The 21,052-nt window shown below is 45.6% G+C and overlaps 1 protein-coding gene across 1 annotated transcript; it reads right to left on the reverse strand.

Annotated features, from left to right (window-relative positions):
- Positions 1–2,847: 2,847 nt before the first annotated feature.
- Positions 2,848–20,875, reverse strand: KLHL36 (kelch like family member 36). Its single transcript, XM_050904225.1, has 5 exons — positions 20,828–20,875; positions 15,750–15,831; positions 10,982–12,055; positions 9,984–10,141; positions 2,848–3,503 (listed from the first exon to the last, which is right to left on the reverse strand). Exons 2-5 carry the CDS (start codon positions 15,807–15,809, stop codon positions 2,948–2,950), a joined length of 1,848 nt encoding a protein of 615 aa, XP_050760182.1. The 5' UTR covers positions 15,810–15,831; positions 20,828–20,875; the 3' UTR covers positions 2,848–2,947.
- Positions 20,876–21,052: the final 177 nt, after the last annotated feature.

Raw genomic sequence — 21,052 nt, forward strand, 5'->3', positions numbered from 1 at the left:
TTACAAAATTACTTCTTTCCAATTTATCAAAAAGGAAAACCTCAATTAAATCAATACACAAGTCAGACGGTGATGAATACAATATTCTAAACTGGATTTATTGTTTCCAGACATTAATGTAATACATAAACACATTAAAAGGGGGGATATAGTAACAAGCAACCCATTAACAGAAACAAAGCAAGTCTTGGAAATTTTTATTCTATACTTACACATGAAAATATCCCAAAAAGTTAAGTAGTTGTCAGTCAACATAGCAAGGATTTCAGATATTAAAAAACCCAAACAACTCATTAATGAGTTTGTCATAACCAAAATGGTCTGTTTTGGTTTTGTTTGGGTTTTTTTTTTTTAATTTATTTTTAGGATAAAAAAGAATAACCATTACCTCATGCAGTGTACAAAGGCTTTAAAATAAATCCATTAATGCAAATGAGAGACTAACTCCTGAGGCCTTTTTTTTTTTTTTTAAACACCAAAAAAACCTCAAGGAGTTTCACAAAATTAATTTCAACTAGTTTTCTTAAATCCTTTCTTAGCACTGAAGAAGAAACCTGTAACTTCCTTGCACTCCAGAAATTTATTCAGAGGTACCTCTTTCAATACAAATATGTTCTTGTAATATACCTAAGAGTTCTTTAATTTACAAGAGCTTCAAATGAAATTAAGTGCAAAAATGTTTTCTTAGTGTTTTCCAATTATTGAGGTAAATAGTTGGGGGAAAAAAAAAAAAAGGCCAGGTAGCAGGATATCAACTGTATATACACCAGATGGGGAAAAAAAAAAAAAAAAGGCAAATCTGAAATACATGGTTATGGTGCATAAGGGAGATGTGAAAGAAGGACTGAGGAAGAAATAACGGCAACAATCAACAGTTCCCCAGCAGAACTTTAAACCAAAGCCCTTGAAATCCCCTCAGCAGATCACCAATAGCTGAAAATAAAGCGTGTTTATTAGCATGTCTGGCGAGCCGGACTATCGGGGAAGAGGCTGTACAATAGTCACAATTATAGCTGACTGCCTGACAATGCTGAGAATGTAAATGCTGCTCTAACAGCTGCATCGCATCCCGACCAACTACACAAAGACTGAAAGATCCATCAAATGATGAGTTCCTGACGGCAACAACGGGGTCACAATTACAGAGCAGTAGTTTCTATAGTAAATAATATAATATATGGCAAACAAGAGACTGAGTTAGCAAAATGTGTTATAAAAAAGTATAAAAGTTGTTTTTAAAAACGTTCTAAAAATTTATTCTTTTGGGAAGGAGGAATATTAATCTGTGGCCTGGCATTATTACAATAACTGAAGTGGTTGTATCAGATTGCTGGTGATCGACTTCTTGCAAATCAGAGGTGCATTTGTAAAATGCCCCAGGGTGAATGCCTGAAAGCTGGCCAGACAGTCGGGGAATTTTAATATCTGCAGCAGAATCAGCTGTGTTTGTAGAGGGTGGACTAACACTTGGGTCGGAAATCTCTTTACTTGGTATGCAGAGGATAGTGTGACACAGAGGATCTAACAGAGGATTTTCAGTTCAGTCCCACTGCCTGGATCCCAGACGCAGTCCTGAGTATATTTTGGGTTTCTTCCTTTTGAACCTGTCTCGCTGGGGAAGGTGTTTGGTTGCATGCCTGATGAGCCGTGGCTTCGAGTCCCTGCCAAATCCATCAGAAAAGGCTACTCTCATGCAAAGACATTTTGAACTTGGAAAAAAAAAGAAAAGAGGAAAGTGTGAGCTATTAGCTCAGGTAAAAAATCAAGTTGCTGTTCTTCAGGATTACCAAACCCCAATTAACCATCCTGGGTTAATAAGCTTTTTGACAGCAGACAAGTCCAGTATGGGCCCCTGCTCACACTGGCTCCTAGCAGTGACCACTGTGAGGCTTGAGTTAAACGAAGTGGATCCCAGGTTCTACAGCCTGCTAGGGCTGGGGAGGGACATCTTCTTGCTTCAAGTTCACCTGAAGGACCCTCCTGCCACTCCTCCCCACCGTCACCCTATTCAGCAAACCCCAAACTCACAGCGAGCTCTATCAGTTCCATCCGCTTTGAAGCCCAAGGCAAATTGTACAGTTTCCATCCAAATCCTCAAATCTTCTTTCAAGTTCTTCGATCGATTTTCTTCCTCATTCTGGGGCATGTTTTAAAGCCCAAGAAAAACTTGATATTATGTTTCGATATGAAAAGTGCCATAACAAGGGATGCAAAAGTCATCTCAGCTTTCCCAGATTTCGAAGTTCACAATGCTATCGATCCAAGCCCAAGTCAATCCCATCTATTCTTTAGCCACACAGTAAGGTCTTCTTAATCTTAAAGAGTACAGAGGAGTTATTTGCTCTTCAAGCTGATCTGACCTGCATTCACCAAAAGCAATATTCTCTTTGAACACTCACGTGCCCCAGAAATCTGATACTAACAACTCAAGAATGTACTGTAAATGAAATTTAACATTACAAAAATTCAAGATTTACAACATCAAAGATCCGTTTCGTTTCTTCTTAGCAGTTGCTTCTGAACTCCTTTGAACTGCTCTGTAACTTCAAACCAGACACTTACTACTCTGCCTCCTCCCTCTTGACATTATCATCTCAGCCACAGATTCAACCTTATTTTAAAAACGTCGATATAATACGATGTATGTGGAAATGCCATGAACCACAGAAGTGAAAGACTAAGCCTTAACATTCAGGAGAGCAGCATAACCTCTCTTGCCATATCACCCCTTATATAGTAGGAGGGTTTTTTTTGGTTTCTTTTGTTATTTTACCTTAAACATGAGCTTAATCCAAAAACCACATTCAACTGTACATTTTCTGAGGCTTCAGAAGATGCCTCCCCCCCCCCATTTAAAAAGAAAAAGAAAGAATCGAGGTTAGATAGAAATGATTAAATACAAGGTCCTTTTGGAGTCCACCATCAAAGGGTGGTTCTCCAGAAGTAGTCATCTTCCTCGATCTTGATGTTTTTTTGTTTTCGTCTTTTTCTTTTTGTCCTCTGTTTTGGGTTTCAATGCACAGACACATGCAGACACGCCAGCAATTGCTTTGGGTAAGTCAGTTCCTTTGTACCACTTATTTTTCTCCTTATCATAAACCTGGACCGTTTTGGAGAAGACTGTTTCCTCCCAGCTGTAGCCTCCGAGGATATAAATCTTGCCTTCCCAAACTGCCACCCCTGACTCGCTGTTTGCTTGCAACAGAGGAGCAACTCTGGTCCACTGGTTACATTGAGGGCTGTACGACTCCACACTCAGAATGTCAAAACGAGCCATGGTTTCTATGTTGTCATCGCTGCCACCAATGGAGTAGATATTGTCCTGTAAGGTGCACATGCTGTGCCACCCTCGGGCAGTGATCATTGGCCTCTTCTCCTCCCAAACATCCGTGCGGTAATCGTAACAGAGCAGGTTTTTTCTATAGGGGCCAATTTGGTAATCATGGCCTCCTGAAATGTACACAAATTCCTTGTAGACTGTTCCAGCGTGGCCGTAGGTAAACCTAGGACAGGGAAACAAAAATGATCTGACTTAGTACTTATGGATTCTACCAAGATACACAAGCATTCAACACGGACTGGTACTAAAGAAGAAAATAAACAGTAACTAAAGACAGAAGAATCCCTAATCCTGTTCGTTACCCAGTAACTATTCTTATTCATACTGCTTCACCCTGCGCTGCAGAGTGCTAAGGTACGACAATCACTTTTTAAGGCATCCTTTTCATACCTGGTCGCTACAGAGCGCTAAGGTATGACAATCACTTTTTAAGGCATCCTCTACAGTGTGTCATACAACAGAAGTAACCCATCCTGCTCTAGTTGGCATGGCCTTCTCTCCCATTTTCCTGCTCCAGTGCTTGGGTTGGATCAGTCTGAGAGGGCCAGAGAGGAAAAAATCCACATCTCAGCAAGGGTTTCTATGACAGAAAGAGGAAATAATCATGATACCTCTCAGACTTACCAGTAGCGATTAACCAAGAAAAACCAACAAGAAAACTACTGCTGCCTTCCCCTTCCACAGCTTCAGGATCATGAATCACATTTCTTACCCACTACTGTTCACAGCCCAGTTTATTTCCAGTCATGATATATGTAGTGTCCTTTCCATGAGATATCCATCTGCTCTACCACTTCTGCTATACAGGTGATAACTTCTTTGGTCACCTCAAGACAAGGCAACAGACCTCAGTCAATCATAGATCAGTCTATGTTTGAAATAAGACAAAACGAGATGGTAGAACCAATATCATGCATGCTGTTTCCACAGGGTAGAGAGAAAACCCCTTTGATCAGCTATAATAAAGCCACTACAAACCTAATTCTTGAGGCTGTTCTTAACTTCACATGAGGGTATGTCTGACCAAACCCCCTTGAGCTCTTAGAAGTGGAATGCTAAGATGAGGGGCAGCCTCGGCTTCTTTGAACATACCCTTCCTGCACGTGCCTTTTTTTCTTTTTTCGGGTGTGGGGGCTGTCGAAAGATGTAGCTGCAGCACCAGCCACAGCAAACTGGCTCACACACTGGTACAAAGAGCCGAAACAATTTAGTACCCATAGGGCTGCAGAGCAATATACTCATCATGCTGCACTCATGAGCCTCTACTACCATCCTTTGTAGTCAAGGACTCAAGACAAGTCAACTCTATGGCAGACAAACCTACGTTAGCATTCCCTTAGCCTGGAATGCTTTTGAACCATGCCTGAACATGCTCAAAACTCAATGTGGATAGAACCTTGAGCTGTTTTTATTTCGCACGGTAATAGTTTCTCTCAGCTACACAAATGATATCATCACTTCTTCCACACACCTAAGTGCCAAGCACTTTTGTGCCAAGGGAAAAGGTGGAATAGAAAAGAAAACCCACATTTACCCTGAAAGCACAACACTTCTGAGAAAAGCTAAAAGATGTTTATTATTCTGGATGCCTACCAAAGCTTCTGATCCCTGACCAGTGTCTGAATCAGATATTTTAACAGGCTCCTGCTACGAGAAACAGAAAAATCCTTGACACACTTGGCCTAAGAATGCTGAGTGACCAGGACAGACCTTTCAACTACAGGGGCTGGAGCACCATCCCTGGAGACCTTGCAAAGATGACTTCAGCACTGTACTGCTTCTTAGCCACTCAGGAAAAAGAAAGAAAGAAAAAAAGAGAGGACTAAGGCATACTTATGAGACTTTATCCAAAAAGGCAACTCAAAAATTCCACAGCTCACCATCTGCCTAACCATGGAAGCACATAACTCATGCTCGGTGCTTCTGTTTGACATGAAATACCCTGAGCACGTGCGCTCCAGCTTTCGCACCTGCCAGAAATGCTGTGGCAGGTGTAGTGTACACAGATGCTGCTCTGCCTTGTTTGTGGTCTCTTACGGACAAGAACTGGGAGCGTATGTCTCCAGTGGTACCCAGTCTGGTTGCTAGAGTCTTTGCTTCTCTACGTACACAGGAATGGGTCTTAAAAAGTAGACTACCTATCTGGGAAGTGGGATGGACAACTGGAATTCACTTCCTTTCTCAAACTGCACTAGATTTTAAACCCACATCTAACCAGCAAGCTACCTGGAGGACATGCAGTGCACTCCACTGTGGAGGTAGTGTCAGATAACAGAGAGTATTGAGGAGTCAGAAGGAGAAGACTGCAATGACATTGAATCCAACGCAAAGCCCAGGGTTATTGTACTGCTGACAGCAATCACGTTACATTCAGCATTTGAAAAAAAAATGACCATATGTTAAGAAAAACTTGAGTGACCTTTGGAGAAGTAGGTTAAATGTTTTCCTACACTAACTGGAAGGTGGAATTCTGTACAGGTAAGCAAGCAATAGACATTTTCTCTCAAGCACATGCATGCACTCTAGCACAGACAGCTACAGAAAAAGTACTGATGCTTTTCTTTTTGCCTCAATCAATGGCTATGCCTAGTGAACAGCAATAGCTACAGGAGTAATTTGAAAGAGGCAATCATATCTGAAGCATCAAATCGACCATCAATTTGTTATTTTCCAATATAGAGAGATTACCCTTTGAAATACGCTAGAGGTGTTTCACTTCTGACTTCTGAAAAGCTCATCCAAAATTGCACATACCCGGCTTCACATTAATAGAAAACTGCATGAAATATAATGCATAAATTGAAAACAATCAATAAGAATCCTTTCTGCAAGCCCTATGGTTTAAACAGAGGCATTTCTAAACATAGAACAGAACAGGACACTTCAATACAGTGGGTCCAGACATCCTCCAACAGAAAGCATCAAGCATTTTGGCAGCGTTATCTCCAAGAGTGGCCAGAAAAAGATAGAGGCATTAAGGAGAAAGAAGTTTCGATTCAGAATATCTGCTAGAGCCAGCTGCCAATTCTGAATAACTTACCTAGATACAATGCTGCAAAAATGACAGCTTCTGACACAGTAACACCATTCAGTAAATGCTAGAAAATCTACCATTTATTTTCTTAAACAGAAGAACACTTGGCCTAACTCGATAAAGCTTTGGGAATCCCCTACTCCAACCAAAGTCCAGGCGAGCTGTGGTTGCTCTGAATCTCGGTGTCCACCTGTTGCAACCCTGCGAGATCATTCCTGACACAACTAGCAGAGCAGATACCATCATTCGTTAACCTGTTCCAACACATTTCCTCATACAACTGCTTTCAGTTGTTCTGCCAAACTTTAACCTAGGGCCACTCAATTAATTTCACTGATGTCTGCACCAGACTTTTTCATGGTCTATTCAAGATGAGAACACATTGCACCAACTTTGGCTCTGCCAAGCTTGTCAGCCACTGCTGCTCCCTTCCGGGCTAGAAACTATGGCAGCAACTGCTCCCAAAGAGCCTGGGAAAATGGTGAAAAAAAAATATAGGACCTCTCTGAAGAATGGGAAAGGTTATCCCACAACCAAGGACCCGAATGAGAGTCAGGCAAAATTCACTTGTAGCAGACTTGGACCAGGTCCACCATTTAGATAGCTTGGCTGAAGTTTTCCACGTTAAGCATCTGCCTCAAGAGGCTGTGTTTTCTTCTTCAGTAAGACAGCATTCAGTCAAAACAGCTCAGCTCCTTCCAAGAAAGTGGTTAGGGAAAACAGGGTGGTGTTCTGACCACGTTGGGGTGGGAAGGGGGTGGGAGGAAGAAGAGATAAGAAAGAGCTTGCAAAGCTCTTCCTTAGAGGAGCATGACTGTGCCTGTGTACAGCAACATGGACACAGGATTTGGCAGCGGACAGGAGGCATGTGTATTCAAGGACACAACCATTGCCTTTCTCCTGAAAATCTCTACACACATGGCAAGCTGTAACCCTTGGGAAGAAAACAAATAAAACCATTTTCTGCACATTCACAGTAGAAGCTTTAACAAATCTAAAATCTGAAAGTCCAACCCCACACAGCTCAAATCGAACTACGCAAGCCTACACTCCAGAATGACCACACCATGTGCCTATCACTTCAGGGAATAGTCTTCCACGCAGCCGCTGGCTTAGAGCAGTCAGAAACAACACCAGAGGTGCGGGCAGAGAGCCTGCTTCTGGTGGCCATGCACCCAAGAGGACAAAACACCTGCACATTTTCTCTTCAGAGGGAAGAAGAGAGAAAAATGCAGGAAACGAGGCAGCTATGTTGGGACGTGTCGCCTGATCAGGCAATCAGGGAGCAGAGGACTAGAGCTTCCGATTTCCTCTACGTGAGTAGAAAAGACTTGCTGCTGGAATAGGGCTGGGGAAGATGTTATTTGGGTAAAAACAGTAACTAAGATCAGTTTGAGGAACAAAAGCATGTGGCAGGGAGGAAAACAGAGACCAGATCAAGAGTATGTTGAAGGGAAGATAGGAGTACACAGAAGGAACTGCAGTTAGCATGCTTTCTTCTAGATCACAAATGCTTCTTGAATAGATCACAAAATTCTCTCTTCCTTCCTCTGCTGTCAGCAAATCCATCTGAAGTACATCAGGAAAGGCCTGCCCAGATCCCTTCCAGCAGCCACCCACACCTGCCAGAGCCACATCTCTCTGAGCTCAAGCAGCGTTCGCTTGTCCCTGCATTCAGAAGGTTTCTGTCTCTTGTCCACCTCTGCGCTGATTTTTGCCTTTTGCAACCTGCATAAAGTTCTTTTAACTTTATTCCTTCTGTGCAGAAAAATGGTTGTTGCAAACAATATACTGCCCAACGCAAGAGTTCTCCAAAAGGAGAAAGAGGGCTGAAAAGACAGAAAATCTGAAGGTACTAAGTGTCCATTAAGATCTAGCTAAAGACATATTAACATGCAATAGAGCAGCTACATGGAAAAGTGGGAAACTAGTTCACTACGCAGCTGCACAAACACCTGAGCTGGCACAAGGGACAGTTAGCATGGGACGAGGACAGAGCAGACAGGAAGAGAGGATGCAGAACTATTTTTTGGGGATGCAGCAATAACTTAAAACAGTCGCTGTACTACAGCCTAACCCTGCAGTTTAGCAACCACCTAGGTCAGTGTAAGCGGGGTCTGTCCCATAAGGGGGACTTTTCCCTAGTCCAAGCGGATCAGCTAGGCAATCTAATAAAAAATTAACACCCCTCATGTCAAAGTTCACTTTTAAATGCTGCAGCTGCAAAATCCCCAAAGCCAACACACAGGTAGCAGTAGGAACATGCAGAAAAACTGCCCCTTTTCGGACAGCTTACAGTCTGCAAGCTTCCCCAGGACCACTTATATGCTGGGGAAAAAATATCCATACCGGTTCTAAGGTGAGTGTTTTTCTAACAACATACAAGGCAGTCAGGTCACATCTACATTTTTTTGAAAATTGTTTTTTAAAAAAAAAGGGGGGGGGGGGCGGGAGAAAAGCTGTGCTACACTCTCTATGACATGTTACTGGGATCTCACAGGTCACCCCAACTAACACAAGGGCTTAGGAACTGAAGATACTCTCATACGCAGCTTCCCAGGAAAGACTGTGGTGTTTAGCCTCAACTGCTAGATCAGCCTATGTGAGCAGAAATAAAACAGAAAAAAGCATCCTGCTTCTGAAGAGGACTGGAGCCCAGCTGTTAGCCTGGATCAGGCTCGCATTGCAGCACCTGCCCAAAATAGAATTGGGCAACAGGCTTCTGTGCCTTCACTGGCTGCCTATGGCTCTGCAGCTCTGCAGCTAAGGGAATAAGGGAAAACAACCTGAACTCTAAAATCAAATTGCAAGTATCTTGTTCGTGATGCGACTAAGAAAGCAAGCGCTGAAGTTGCAGGTTTGAGACATCATGAAAATACCATCCGTATAGGCAATACTCCTGTAATTTCCATGAATGTGACATACTACTAAATCTGACTAGCTGTTTGCAAGTGAAATGCTATCATACCATTCTTACAAAGTCACCACTCAAATGTTGATTCAAAACACTAGCAATGTCCTGTGCTGCTGTTACAAGAAAAGCTGCAGTACTAAAGCCTCTCCAAAGTAGAGCAGCTAAGTTTTAACTCAGACTGAGAGAAAGAGGTCACATTTGCCGGGGTTATCTATTTGCAATCCAGGTAAACGTGGTTTATCTGCAACAGCCAACCTGAGCAGCCAAACAGAGAGAAACACCTTACACGGAAAACAATCACACCAAGGTGACAAAGTAAGGCCAAATAAATTATAAAAGCCTTTGATCAAGATCTAAACAGTGCCTCTGAAAAGATTCAACTCCAAGTGACCTCAGGAAAAATATTTTAAGAGTAGTAGAGCAAAATTACAAGAGCTCTCCCTGCCATCCTTCAGACGTACCTGAGGTACCTCAGGACAAAAATTAAAACCAATCAAGCTGACATGAGGCATGCTGCCTGGAAGAGCTGGTTGCTCAAATACCAAATGCTGATATGGTTTGTTACTTGCTGATACCATGTTGGTTATATATCCCCTTGCCGCCCTTCTAGGGATACCCATTCATCAGCTGAAGTCACAAGCTCCCTTTACTACTGTTCTTCAAACACAGGATAAGTTTCCAAACAACTCTGTTACCTGGGCAAGCCTGCTATATAGGACCACGAATCCTTCTGAGGACTGTAGGTCTCAACTGAAGATAGTGCCCCATTTTCATTCCTGCCACCAACAGCTACCAGCATGTCGGTAATAGCTCCCAGGTAGAAATCTACACGGCGTTGTCTCATGGAGGCAACCTGTCAAAAAAAAATAACACGCTGACATCTTCAAACATCTGGTAAGCAAGGTGACTTAAGGTATATTCATGTCTGAGGATAGGATAGTTGCTTCTTCCCATTTATTTGGAAAGGAGAGCTACTGGTTTTGACCATTATATTCATAAAATACTTTTGTTTTTCTGCAGTAGCATGTTACATAGCATTCATTTTCAAAAAAGGGGACAACAGGAAGCATCTAAGAGACTGGCTACTCTATAAATGTTTGTGTTACATGGGCCTCCTTCCAAAACTCTGCAGGAAACACATATTGGAATCACTCAAAACCACAACTGAACCACACAGAATGATTGGTTCATATAGCAACCTGCACTGGCCGCAGGGTTTTACAGCAGGACTGGAAATGAATAGCTTGTTCTAAGAGACATGTAGCACAGAGACATTTGACAAGTGTCAGAGACATTTTCGTTTCACATCAGACCCATTTTTGATTTAGTTATATGTGCTACTGCTTGAGAAAGATGAACTAAGCAATCGCCTCTGTAAGTCCATTCTAGCATTATTCCCAAAAGTAATGGAAAGAGTTGCAGGTGGACGCTGACCAGGAATTTCACAGATGAGATGCCCAAATCCCAAGTGAAGCTGAAAATCTGCCCCAAACTCTTTTGCCATGTGTGCGTAACTTAAGCATTCCCACAAACAATTCAAGTAGCTGCTTTTTCAACTTAAATAACTTGAATTTCCATTTGCAAGTGTTGCTATGTTGGCTATTCTCATGAGCCCTGTCCTTCCACCAAAAAGAAGAAAACACTCTAAACATTAAGGACTTTAAACAGAGAAATAATACAGCTTAAGTCTCACCTTTATCCACTGGTTACAGCGAGGATCATACCTATATAGGAGATTTGAAGCTGCATCCCCTCCATTGTCTCTTGAAAAGCTGCCTCCGGCTATGAAGATGAAGCCTCCCAAGACTGCAACACAGTGGTGACTTCGTCTGGCTGGGAGAGGGGTTTCTGCTACCCACTGCCCCTTTCTGATGTCCAAGAAGCAGGTATCATCACTCAGTTCCAGGCACCGTTCGGAAACCTCCCCACCCACAAAGAGGAGCCTTTCCTCGCAGGTCCGCAGGGCTGTCCGTTTGTTTTGCAGCACTGGCTGAGCCGTGACGTTATTATGATAGTTCACCGCCTCCTCTATAAACCCCTCACAGTTTGCTTCTTTGGGAAGAAGAGAGCAGACGGCAGGCTTGACTCGATGGAGGAGATCACTTTTAGGTATCAAGGGAAAATGAATGTTATCCAGAACCTGGTAAGCCTCGTTCTCCCTTTCCGGGTACTGGGTAAGCCACTGCAAGGCAGCCTGCAGCAAGTCGTGCTCGCACTCCTGCTGCACGTTGCTGCTGTCCAGGTATTGGCACAACTTCTGCAAGGAAATGTTCTGCAGGAAGTCCGGGGTGAAAGACAGCGTGCCAAAGTTCTGCAAGATGAAAGAATCAATGTAGGAGTCAAGGCGCTTCAGGTTGTAAATAGAGGCTAGCTCTTGCAGGTACAAATAGTTCTCCTCACTGACTTCATTCTCCAGATACTCGCAACAGAAGTCGACCACCTTCCAGATCTGCAGCAGGTGAGCTGTTTCGAGCACGTAGTCGATATTGCCTCCATCTAAAGACAGCTCACTGCCATAAAGGAAATCCACCACAGCCTTGAGACCAATGTAAGAGGCTCCAAAAAGTTCAACCTCTTTTTGGTGGGCTTCTCGCATACCAATGGTGAACATAGAGTTGAAGTAGTCACTGCAAACAGCGAGGAGGTTCCGATGGGCAGGGACTCTCTGTTCATCCACCACGAGGACAATGTCACAGAAGAGGCCGCGGTGCCTCTGCTCATTCAGGCTCTGAAGAACAAGACTAGAGTGGTCATCCCACCTGTACACCTGGAATAAACAAACAGTATCAGGCAGATGTTATCTTCACCAAGATAAATTTCAGTGTGCACAAAGTGTTTTCCCATTAGATGTAGTCATACACGAGAGAGAGAAAGCTTACTTGTGTTGCACATTTATAATAAATTCTGACTTGAAACGATTGGCAAGCAATGTAGTACGAGCCCAAGCTCCTCACCTTCACTTTGGAAGGCCTATGCAGACTTTTACTGCTTCCTACTCCTTTTTTTTTATAATTTACTCCTACATCCTCCACAATGCTGCATCCAAACCTCCTCCCTGGTGATTTATAAAGGCACAATTTTCTGAAACTCTTCCACTCATTGTCTTCGAGACATCTTGCTGACATTTCCTTTCTTACTTGGCCCCCAAATGACTCCTTACAGAGTTCTTCTCAACTAAGCTACTCGCTAAATATTTGGAGTGGGAGACACACATGCAGCAGTATGCCAAATTTTCATTCAGCCCATGTATTGTTTGGGTTAGTGCTTACTTGACAGCTACCCCCTCTTAAATCTTTTCAGAACTCTAAGCTCGTTAGGGTAAAATCCCTTCTTTCTTTCCATATTATTCCAGGCACACACACTGCATTCAGAAATAATAGCTGTTTATTTATGTGCAAAGCCACACATGTGGATAACTAGTTCCCATAAGACTCCTACTTGCTTCCAGAAGCCGAGGTAGTTTTTGTTTTAAGGAATATGACTAAATATTTTTTTTTAAAGAAGGGGGAAAATGCCCTCAGAACATGTCCGTTAAGTGCCCTTCTGGGATCCCTCTGGTCCAGACATTCTTCCCACCAGCTCTGTACATGCCACAGAGCTTTTGAGGCAACCAGCGTTCGCCTCTTTCTCAGAGGCTCGCGTTACCAGTCTTAAGAAGAACAAAAATGGAAACGTTTTGTTACCCCTTGAATGTCCCGCAGAACACGTATTGAAGGGGCTGGTCACCCCAGTATGTCAAGCGATGCAGCTTTTAGGACCATCCTTCTGGAGGAATGGAATGCTTGATGGTACAGTCAGTTACCTTGTGATCTCTCTTAATAAAAGCCAGGTTAAGTTAAATGCAAATACATAACTTTAATTACCAAATCCAAAACAGGCAGAGTTGCAGAGCCTGTAAGAACATGTAAGAGAAATGAAAGGAGGTGGAAAGGAAGCACATCTTTGTATCGTACCTAAGTTAGCTCTGAATAGTTCTGGCTGTAGGACCCTGCGTCTTGCCCAGTTCTACACCCTCAGACTGCATTCCCCGAAGTGACACCCCGAAAAGGTGTCTCAGTCCATATCTACACTGAAAACAGTCACACAGATGACCTGAGGTCTCTTCAAGCCTCTCAGGCATTCAACCTTTCCTTCACCAAACTGCTGCTTCTCCTAGAAATCCTAACTATCCGTCGCTTTCCCGGTTTCCCAAACTGAAAGCACACGATTCTTATGAGATAACCAGGATTAAGGCACGCAGCTCACCACTGTCCAGACGTGATGGCAGCCAATCATCCTGAGCTAATACCAACCTTGGGAGTCTCATCTCCCACGTCTGCCTTTTAGCAGTTGGAGGTATAGCGACAGGCAGTCCGCCAAAGATGAGACCCAAGTTAATAACCAAATGTGCTGCTCTTAGCGTGATAGCCCAGTGGTTTCTCTTTAGTTTTGCTTACGCTCGTTTCTAAACAATGGAGACTAAGCTGCCAAAAAGCCTTCTGTTGGAGTAACTTTGTACATGCAAGCGTACAGAGTTAAACCAATCTAAGTGAAGAGGCTTCAATAATTATAAGTTTTCTGGGCCAAAACTCTTTAATTTGCCTTATACTCATTGCCTCATCATATCTCTGAACTTAAAAAGGAATCTATGGCATAGACAACAAAGTAACTTCCACTGAGGAATAAAACTGCCAGAGATCTGTAACAGCAAAAAATATGGGGTTTAAGGACTGTAAAGTTTTCTATCTTCATTTTTCTGAGGTTGAGAAATGCTGACATCAGACAGGAGCCCAAGCAGAGACCAGGGGATGGAGGAGGTGGGAAGAAGAATAAATATGGCAAAGGACAAACCACACATTGGTGGCAACTGTGATAAAGGACAGTGGATGAACAGCCCTCTTCTGAATCTGACTCATGGGGGGCAGTTATTGGATTAAACCAAAAACATTAAACCAAACCTCTCGTCTCTGTAAACTGGCTGATCATTTCTCTCTAATATTCTGTAATACCACCATCGTGCATAACAAGATTACACCAGAATATAAGATTTGCCAGAGATCCCTATTTACTTAGCTGGCTGCCGAGTCAGCAGCATAATCCTGACCGCAAATAAGCCTGACAACTTGTACTCCGAAAATCCTTGTTGCCATGTACAACTGCTGCTACTTCAGAAATCAAGCATAAAATCATTACGTATAGCATTGGATGGACTCAGAATATGTTAACATATTTCAGCCACTTAGCAAGTTCATTCGTTCCGTGAGCAAATAACGGAAGCTGATAGCTGCACATTTCAAAACCAAGGCTAATTTTATACTAAACACGAACATCTTTCTCGAGCTATTTATATTCTGTAGAACAGCTTTAGCATTATCTAGTAATTCTAAGTTTAACAGATAGTGACAGCTGCTGTCTAAGCAAGAAAATAAAACAATGCTGTCAAGTTAATTGATTTTTAATGTGATGAATTATCATTACATTCAGACTAAACCATTTAAATAGTAGACAGGATCAGCACTCAGGGAAAGATTATATTGGTAGGGATGCATTTAAAAATTACTCCTATTTATCTTTTATCAATTGTATTGGAGCTGTATTTTAACTTCTTTCGGATTCAAACATCTAATTTCTTTCCGGTTGTTAATGCAGTGCCACTACTCGTCAGTGACGCAAAAGAAAATGAGATCTGTCTCATTCAACTTTGGGAAGACAGACACAGGCACCGAAAAGTTTTTCTCGTCTAGCTGTTGTTGGTAGCACAAGGCTCTTGCTCTGCAGCATCTGTAACCTAGTGCTCGCACTAGAACAGAAAAGCAGTTTTCACTGGTATGAAATAAAGTGAACATAATAATTACAGCTGATATTAACATCTTATAAATCTTAGGTCATCATCCTCATGACCTGCACAAAGAGCTACCTAAGATGGACTTCCGTGGATTCCCAACTAAAATCAATGTGTTTGTGCAGAGATTCTATACGAAGAAAATTAACCTCACAAACCTAAGAAAACATCTCGAGTTCACTGGAATAACTACTGTTTGCAGGATCAAGACTCCCGTCTTGTACAAAACAAACACTAAATCTAAAAAGTAATCCCAGCTTTGCTTCTGTAACTAGCTTGGATTTTATGAGATGGATCAGAACGAAAAATTCCCAAAATAAACACATCGCATTTAGTGACTGAATTTTCGGTGTAGAGAAAATACTGTGCTGCGATGATGTGGGTTTCTTTTTTAAGTTATGAGTCATGATGAGCAGATGCCCATTTGCTGCTGCTGCTTTTTTTTTTTTTTAAATCACTAGGTAGCAACTTCTTCTATCAAAAATATTTGAGCAGGTAGACCACTGTTTTCATCCCTCTTTTTAAAAGCTCAGAATATTCACATTCCTCCAAAACAGGCCACCCAAAGGAGAGCCTTTACACCCCTTCTTGTTATTTCTGTAACTTGTTTTTTTTGGTAGGCAACACAAAATGTACAAACCTTTGAGGATTCACTTATCTTGTGTGGACGACAAATCCTGGTTTGCCTGGTTCCCTCCATGACCGGCTGATCCGCAGTACTTCTAGAACAAAAGCAAAGAAAGATGTTAGCAGCATACCAATCCTTTCAGACTGCTAAAAACCAGACTGTGCTGCATAAATAACACAATTAAGAAGACCTGCACATCCTAATCTGCAGTTTGAAAATGTCTGAGTTAAAAAAAAAAGATTTTTTTTTTGCTCCCTGATGTTGTTTTCTCACGTTACTAGCGCTTGGTTGTGTCAACAAGTCGGGTGTACGCCAGGCTACAACCAAAGGCCAGCGCGTATATAATTGATGATAAGTTATTTACTTACTGCTAGTTCTCGCTACCGCTGCCAGAGGTAAAACCATTGCCTTTTCACTGCCAGCACGACCACGCCGTGGGCCCCAGACCCTTCACGGGGCAGCTGTGAGCGGGGCGGCGGGGCTGACCGGCGGCCCCCGGTGCTCTCCAGCGCGGGCGGCGGCACCGCGCAGCTCCCGCGCCCCGCGGGCACCGGCCGCGGCACCTCATCCTCCGCCCGCCGCTCTCCCGGCCGGCAGCTGGCCCGTCCTCCGGGAGCTACACCGGCTGCGCTTTCCCACAGCGTTTATTTAGCCGGGAAAAAAAAGGGGGGGGGGGGGGGGGGGAGCAAAGCAAAGCAGCAACAAATACCAGGAGCCGGGGAGGCGGCAGCGGCGCCCGGGGGAAGGGGCCTCGCAACCGGCTCGCAGCCGCCCGCACCCTCCGGCCGTTGCAACCGCAACGTCCCCCGCGGCGGGAGCGGGGAGTTACCACAGCGCGGCGGGCAGCCTGACCGGAGGGCCCGCCGCGGCCATGGCCGGCCCAGGAAATGCCGGCTGGATGGAGCGGGGAGGGACCAAGGCGGGGCGGGAACCAGCGCCGGGCAGGCCGCGGGGCCGGGCGGCCGCCGGGGGAGGCGCCGCGGGGCCGGGCCACGGCGCCTCCGGTGACCCCCGCCGAGAAGCAAATGGCGGCCGGGCCCTCGCTGTCGGCCCGCTGGGCTGGGCGGCCCGGCGGCGGGGAGCCCACCCCCCCCGTCCCCGGTGGGCTCGGGGCCTTTCCGTGCCGGCAGGCCGGGCCGGGGATGGTGCTCGCAGGGTGAGGAGCGCACGGCCTAGAGCGCAAAGCCCGGCTGGCGCCCATGGCGGCGCAGCCAAGGCCGTCCCTGCGTCTGTGTCAGGGGCGTTTGTTACAGCGAGCGCGGGATACTCGGCAGTGTTATTTTGCAAACCGGTGATAAAGAGTACAGAGTGGATGTGTGTGTGTGTGTGCATTAAAGTATGGTGAGAGGTCCGGTCACCATCTCGTTGTCCTCGCCCAGATGTGAATCTATCTGACTTCAAAAACGCCTAGCCTGCAACTGGCACCTCTTCAGCAATGCATGCCGCTGCAGGGCTTTTTCTCATTGATTAGGGCCCAGGAGGCTTAAAAGTTAATAAAAACCACCTTGGTGAACAGCAGGGCTGACAGTACACCTCCTCCAGTGATGAAGTAGGAAGCAAAGACTTTGTACGCACACCCCACCAAGTCCCATTTCAGTGCAATGGTCTTCACTAAAACACTACCAGTAAAAAAACCCGTTTGTTAATCCAGACCTCCTGGGTATCTTCCAGAGGTTATCGTCAGGACAGCAGAAGCCAGCAAGATTGTGCTTGCGTCCAAGCTCCATCTGCTCTCACTGAGGACAGCCCAGCTTGGACACGTGTCCCACACGGTGACGAGGCAGTTGTTGCTGGCAGAAGACGATGTGTACAGCGTGGAGCAGCAGCACTTTAACCAGGGGGAGTGTGCCGGGGCTGCCTGGGATGTTAGCACCTTCACCTACCCCAGCTGTCATCCAGCCCTCCACTGCAGGTAACTGCTCTGGCGCTGGGGCAGTGGCATCCAGCCAGCTGTGTCTGTTCTTCATAGAATCACAGAATAGTTTGGCTCGGAAGGGACCTTTAAAGGTCACCTAGTCCAACCCCCCTGCAGTGAGCAGGGACATCTTCAACTAGATCAGGTTGCTCAGGTCCAACCTGACCTTGAATGTTTCCAGGGATGGGGCATCTACCACCCATCTGGGCAACGCGTTCCAGTGTTTCACTACTCTCAGTGTAAAAAATTTCTTCCTTATATCTAGTCTGAATCTACCCTCTTTTAGTTTAAAACCATTACCCCTTGTCCTATTGCAACAGGCTCTATCAAAAAGTCTGTCCCCATCTTAAGCCCCCTTTAAGTATTGAAAGGCCACAATAAGGTCTCCCCGGAGCCTTCTCTTCTCCAGGCTGAACAACCCCAACTCTCTCAGCCTTTCCTTATAGGAGAGGTGTTCCATCCCTCTGATCATTTTTGTGGCCCTCCTCTGGACCCGCTCCAACAGGTCCGTGTCTTTCCTGTGCTGAGGGCTCCAGAGCTGGATGCAGTACTGCAGGTGGGTGCAGCACTCACCAGAGCGGAGCAGAGGGGCAGAATCACCTCCCTCGACCTGCTGGCCACGCTGCTTTTGATGCAGCCCAGGATACAGTTGGCCGCCTGGGCTGCGAGCGCACGTTGCCGGCTCACGTCCAGCTTTTCATCCACCAGTACCCCCAAGTCCTTCTCCGCAGGGCTGCTCTTCTTCAGCCACCCCAGAGAAACCGGAGATGATGATGGGTCTTTACGAATCTAATTGATTATCGAGTCTGAAGATGAGAAGCATTTTTTGCTAGCTTTGGTCTCTTCTGTAGCCCTTGTGACTGTGGGGACCCAGGATAAAGACCCGCAATTCCTGGACTGTCTGAGTAAAAAACCTACTTTGGTGACAACCCTAATGCGAACTGTGATCCGTAAATTCACAGCAGCTTTTTCCTGAAAGAGGGTATTATTCTCTCCATTATTTTCTCTGCTCCTGCACAGAAGAGACAGAGATGGAGAAGCAGGCTTGGGGACAGCCACATAGAAAGATCAGAAAAGCAGCAAAAAGGTGGGATGGCAAAGAGCCACAGGAGCAAGGCACTAGCAATATATTTTAGGAGAACAGCTAAGCCTCCTGTGGGAGCCTAGCTCTGCAGAGCCATCCTGTTTGCTCAGCTCCCTCTACCCATCCTGAGGCCCTTCTCGAACTTCATCGGTACAGTCCAGACAGCTGAAGGTCAGTCCAGATATCCAAGACTTCACGCTTGCTGGAGATATTTTTTCGAGGAAGTCCGTAAGTCCTCTTTTAAGTCCTTTCACTTTCTCTGTTGTCCGTGCTTCCTCTTTGAGGACTCCTGTGAGATGGACAGATGTTTCTGCCAGGCCAGCGACATCTTCCTGCACAGGACGAAAAGACCCATGTGCGGAAGATGGAGGTCTCAAAACTCCCATATGGAAAGCAAATCAGAGCTCACCAAAGCCAGACAAGTAGGCATTTTCCCCTCTCCAATTACAGCCTGATGAAACTGAGCACAATATTTATTTCTCCATGTGTTAAAAGAAAAAATCCATGAAAATATGTCAAAGATAAGGAAGAGAAGCAAAGAGAAGAGGTTTGATCCCACGAAGAAGGCACGCATTTCTGAGGTTTGAATCTGGCACTTGAAAGTGTGAGCCATGAAGTTCCTGATGAATATAATTCAAACACTCCAACCACTGGGTCGCAGAGACCGAAACAAGGTTGAGGTTTTCTCCTTCTAAGGGAAATGACATTGCAGTCACCCACCTCTGCCCTAGGAAACATCAGGAGCTGAGGAACAAGCGTGAAGAGACAAGGACAACCAGCAGTTGTTACAGGTATAAACAGCAGCAAGGCAGTGCCAAAGGATGATAAATGCAGACTACGAAAAAAAAATATGTTTATGAGCAGATAATGGTCAGCATAAAGGCTTTTAAAAAAGAAAAAGTGTTCCTAAAGACAGTTCCAAAAGAAAATCAATAGAAATTCAGAACTATCAATGTGTGATTATATTATCATCTAGAGCCTGCACTCTACAGATATTGAGTGCGATTCACCCAGATGCCATGTCCTACACTTGTACTGACTTCAGAAATACTTCTCTCTTCCCTATGACCTCATCTACATCACAGAGATGCACTGCAGCAATACGCTCATATTTTGGGCCCTGATGCTCCAGGGAACCTCACGTCATTCCGGACTCTCTCTGGAAGAAGCTGCGTGCAGGATTAGGGCTTCATATTGTATGGCAGTAAGTAATGTATCTCACAGTTAGCACATGCTCTGGCGATCTTGTTCCTTGAGATGTCTGAAAACACTGAGCAGCTGTATGTGGTAATGAGGTTACTTACTGTTCGGACTTCACATTTACAACATACTGACGTGAAATGAATAATGAACATCCCACTGCAAACTTTAAAAGAAACAAAATGTGATACTTTTTATCATGGAATGTAGTTTTTATTAAATTTGTAAGATCCAGCCCCCCAAGTTTAGGGTGGAAACCCACTAACATGTACAAGGGCTGGTTTTTAAAACTCTGGTCCTTGGGCACACCACCGTCTGGTGACATTTATTTCAAGCGGAGTCCTGCAAAGCGAAGGACCTGTCTGTATTTCTGTGGGCGCAGGACTGAAGCGCAATCTTACAGCCAACCCTTATCCTCTTGCCTAAACCCCAGCATCTCTCATTAGCGCATTGACCTGGGTTAGATTTTGTATTTTCAATTTGCAGTGCCGGCAGCGCAGCCCGGCAGGGGGAGATCGCTCCATCTGAAACGCGGTAAAACACGCTCCCGCGCACACGCACACGCACACGCAGGGGCACCCAGCGCCTGCACACGCACCTGAAGCAGCAGCGAGCTGTCACGACTCAAAGTCACCCTCCCAGACCCCGACAGAGGTCTGGGCCAGCCCGCACGGATGGAGACGGGGACGCTCCCCAGCTCCCACCCGCGGCCGTGGGGGCCGATTCCTCCCGCCGGCAGTCTCACAAGCAGCGGGAGCGCTTTACCCGCCTCCCGCCCCTGCCCCCGGCAGCGCTGCCCGGCCGGGGCGGCTGCCACAGCCCGCATGCCGGCCTCCAGCCCCCCCCCCCCGGCCCCGTCCGCAGCCGGCCCCTCGCCTTCCCCTCGCCTACCTGCTCTCAGTCCTCCCGTTCCGCTACCTCCCGTGCGCCCGGCCCGGCTCCCGGCCCCGCCGCGCAGACGGCGGCTGCTCCATCTTGCGCATCGCTTCTCCCACCTTCCTCCTCCCCTCCGTCAGGGGCTGGAAAAACATCAGCGGCCGAAAAACGCATCACCGCGGCCAGCCCTCCGCGCCGGGACGAGCCCCTCGCCCCCCTGCCCGGGCAGCGCCCCGCCTT

The sequence above is a fragment of the Gymnogyps californianus genome, chromosome 12 (assembly GCF_018139145.2).
Source record: "Gymnogyps californianus isolate 813 chromosome 12, ASM1813914v2, whole genome shotgun sequence".
Taxonomy (NCBI): Eukaryota; Metazoa; Chordata; class Aves; order Accipitriformes; family Cathartidae; genus Gymnogyps; species Gymnogyps californianus.

Excerpts from the sequence above, each read along its gene's own strand:
- KLHL36 (XM_050904225.1), bottom strand. The coding sequence starts at position 15,809 with ATGGAGGGAACCAGGCAAACCAGGATTTGTCGTCCACACAAGATAAGT. Across the intron at positions 12,056-15,749 it reads AGATAAGTGAATCCTCAAAG|GTGTACAGGTGGGATGACCA; the intron begins GTTTGTACATTT and ends TGTTTATTCCAG. Across the intron at positions 3,504-9,983 it reads TATATAGCAGGCTTGCCCAG|GTTTACCTACGGCCACGCTG; the intron begins GTAACAGAGTTG and ends TCCCTGTCCTAG.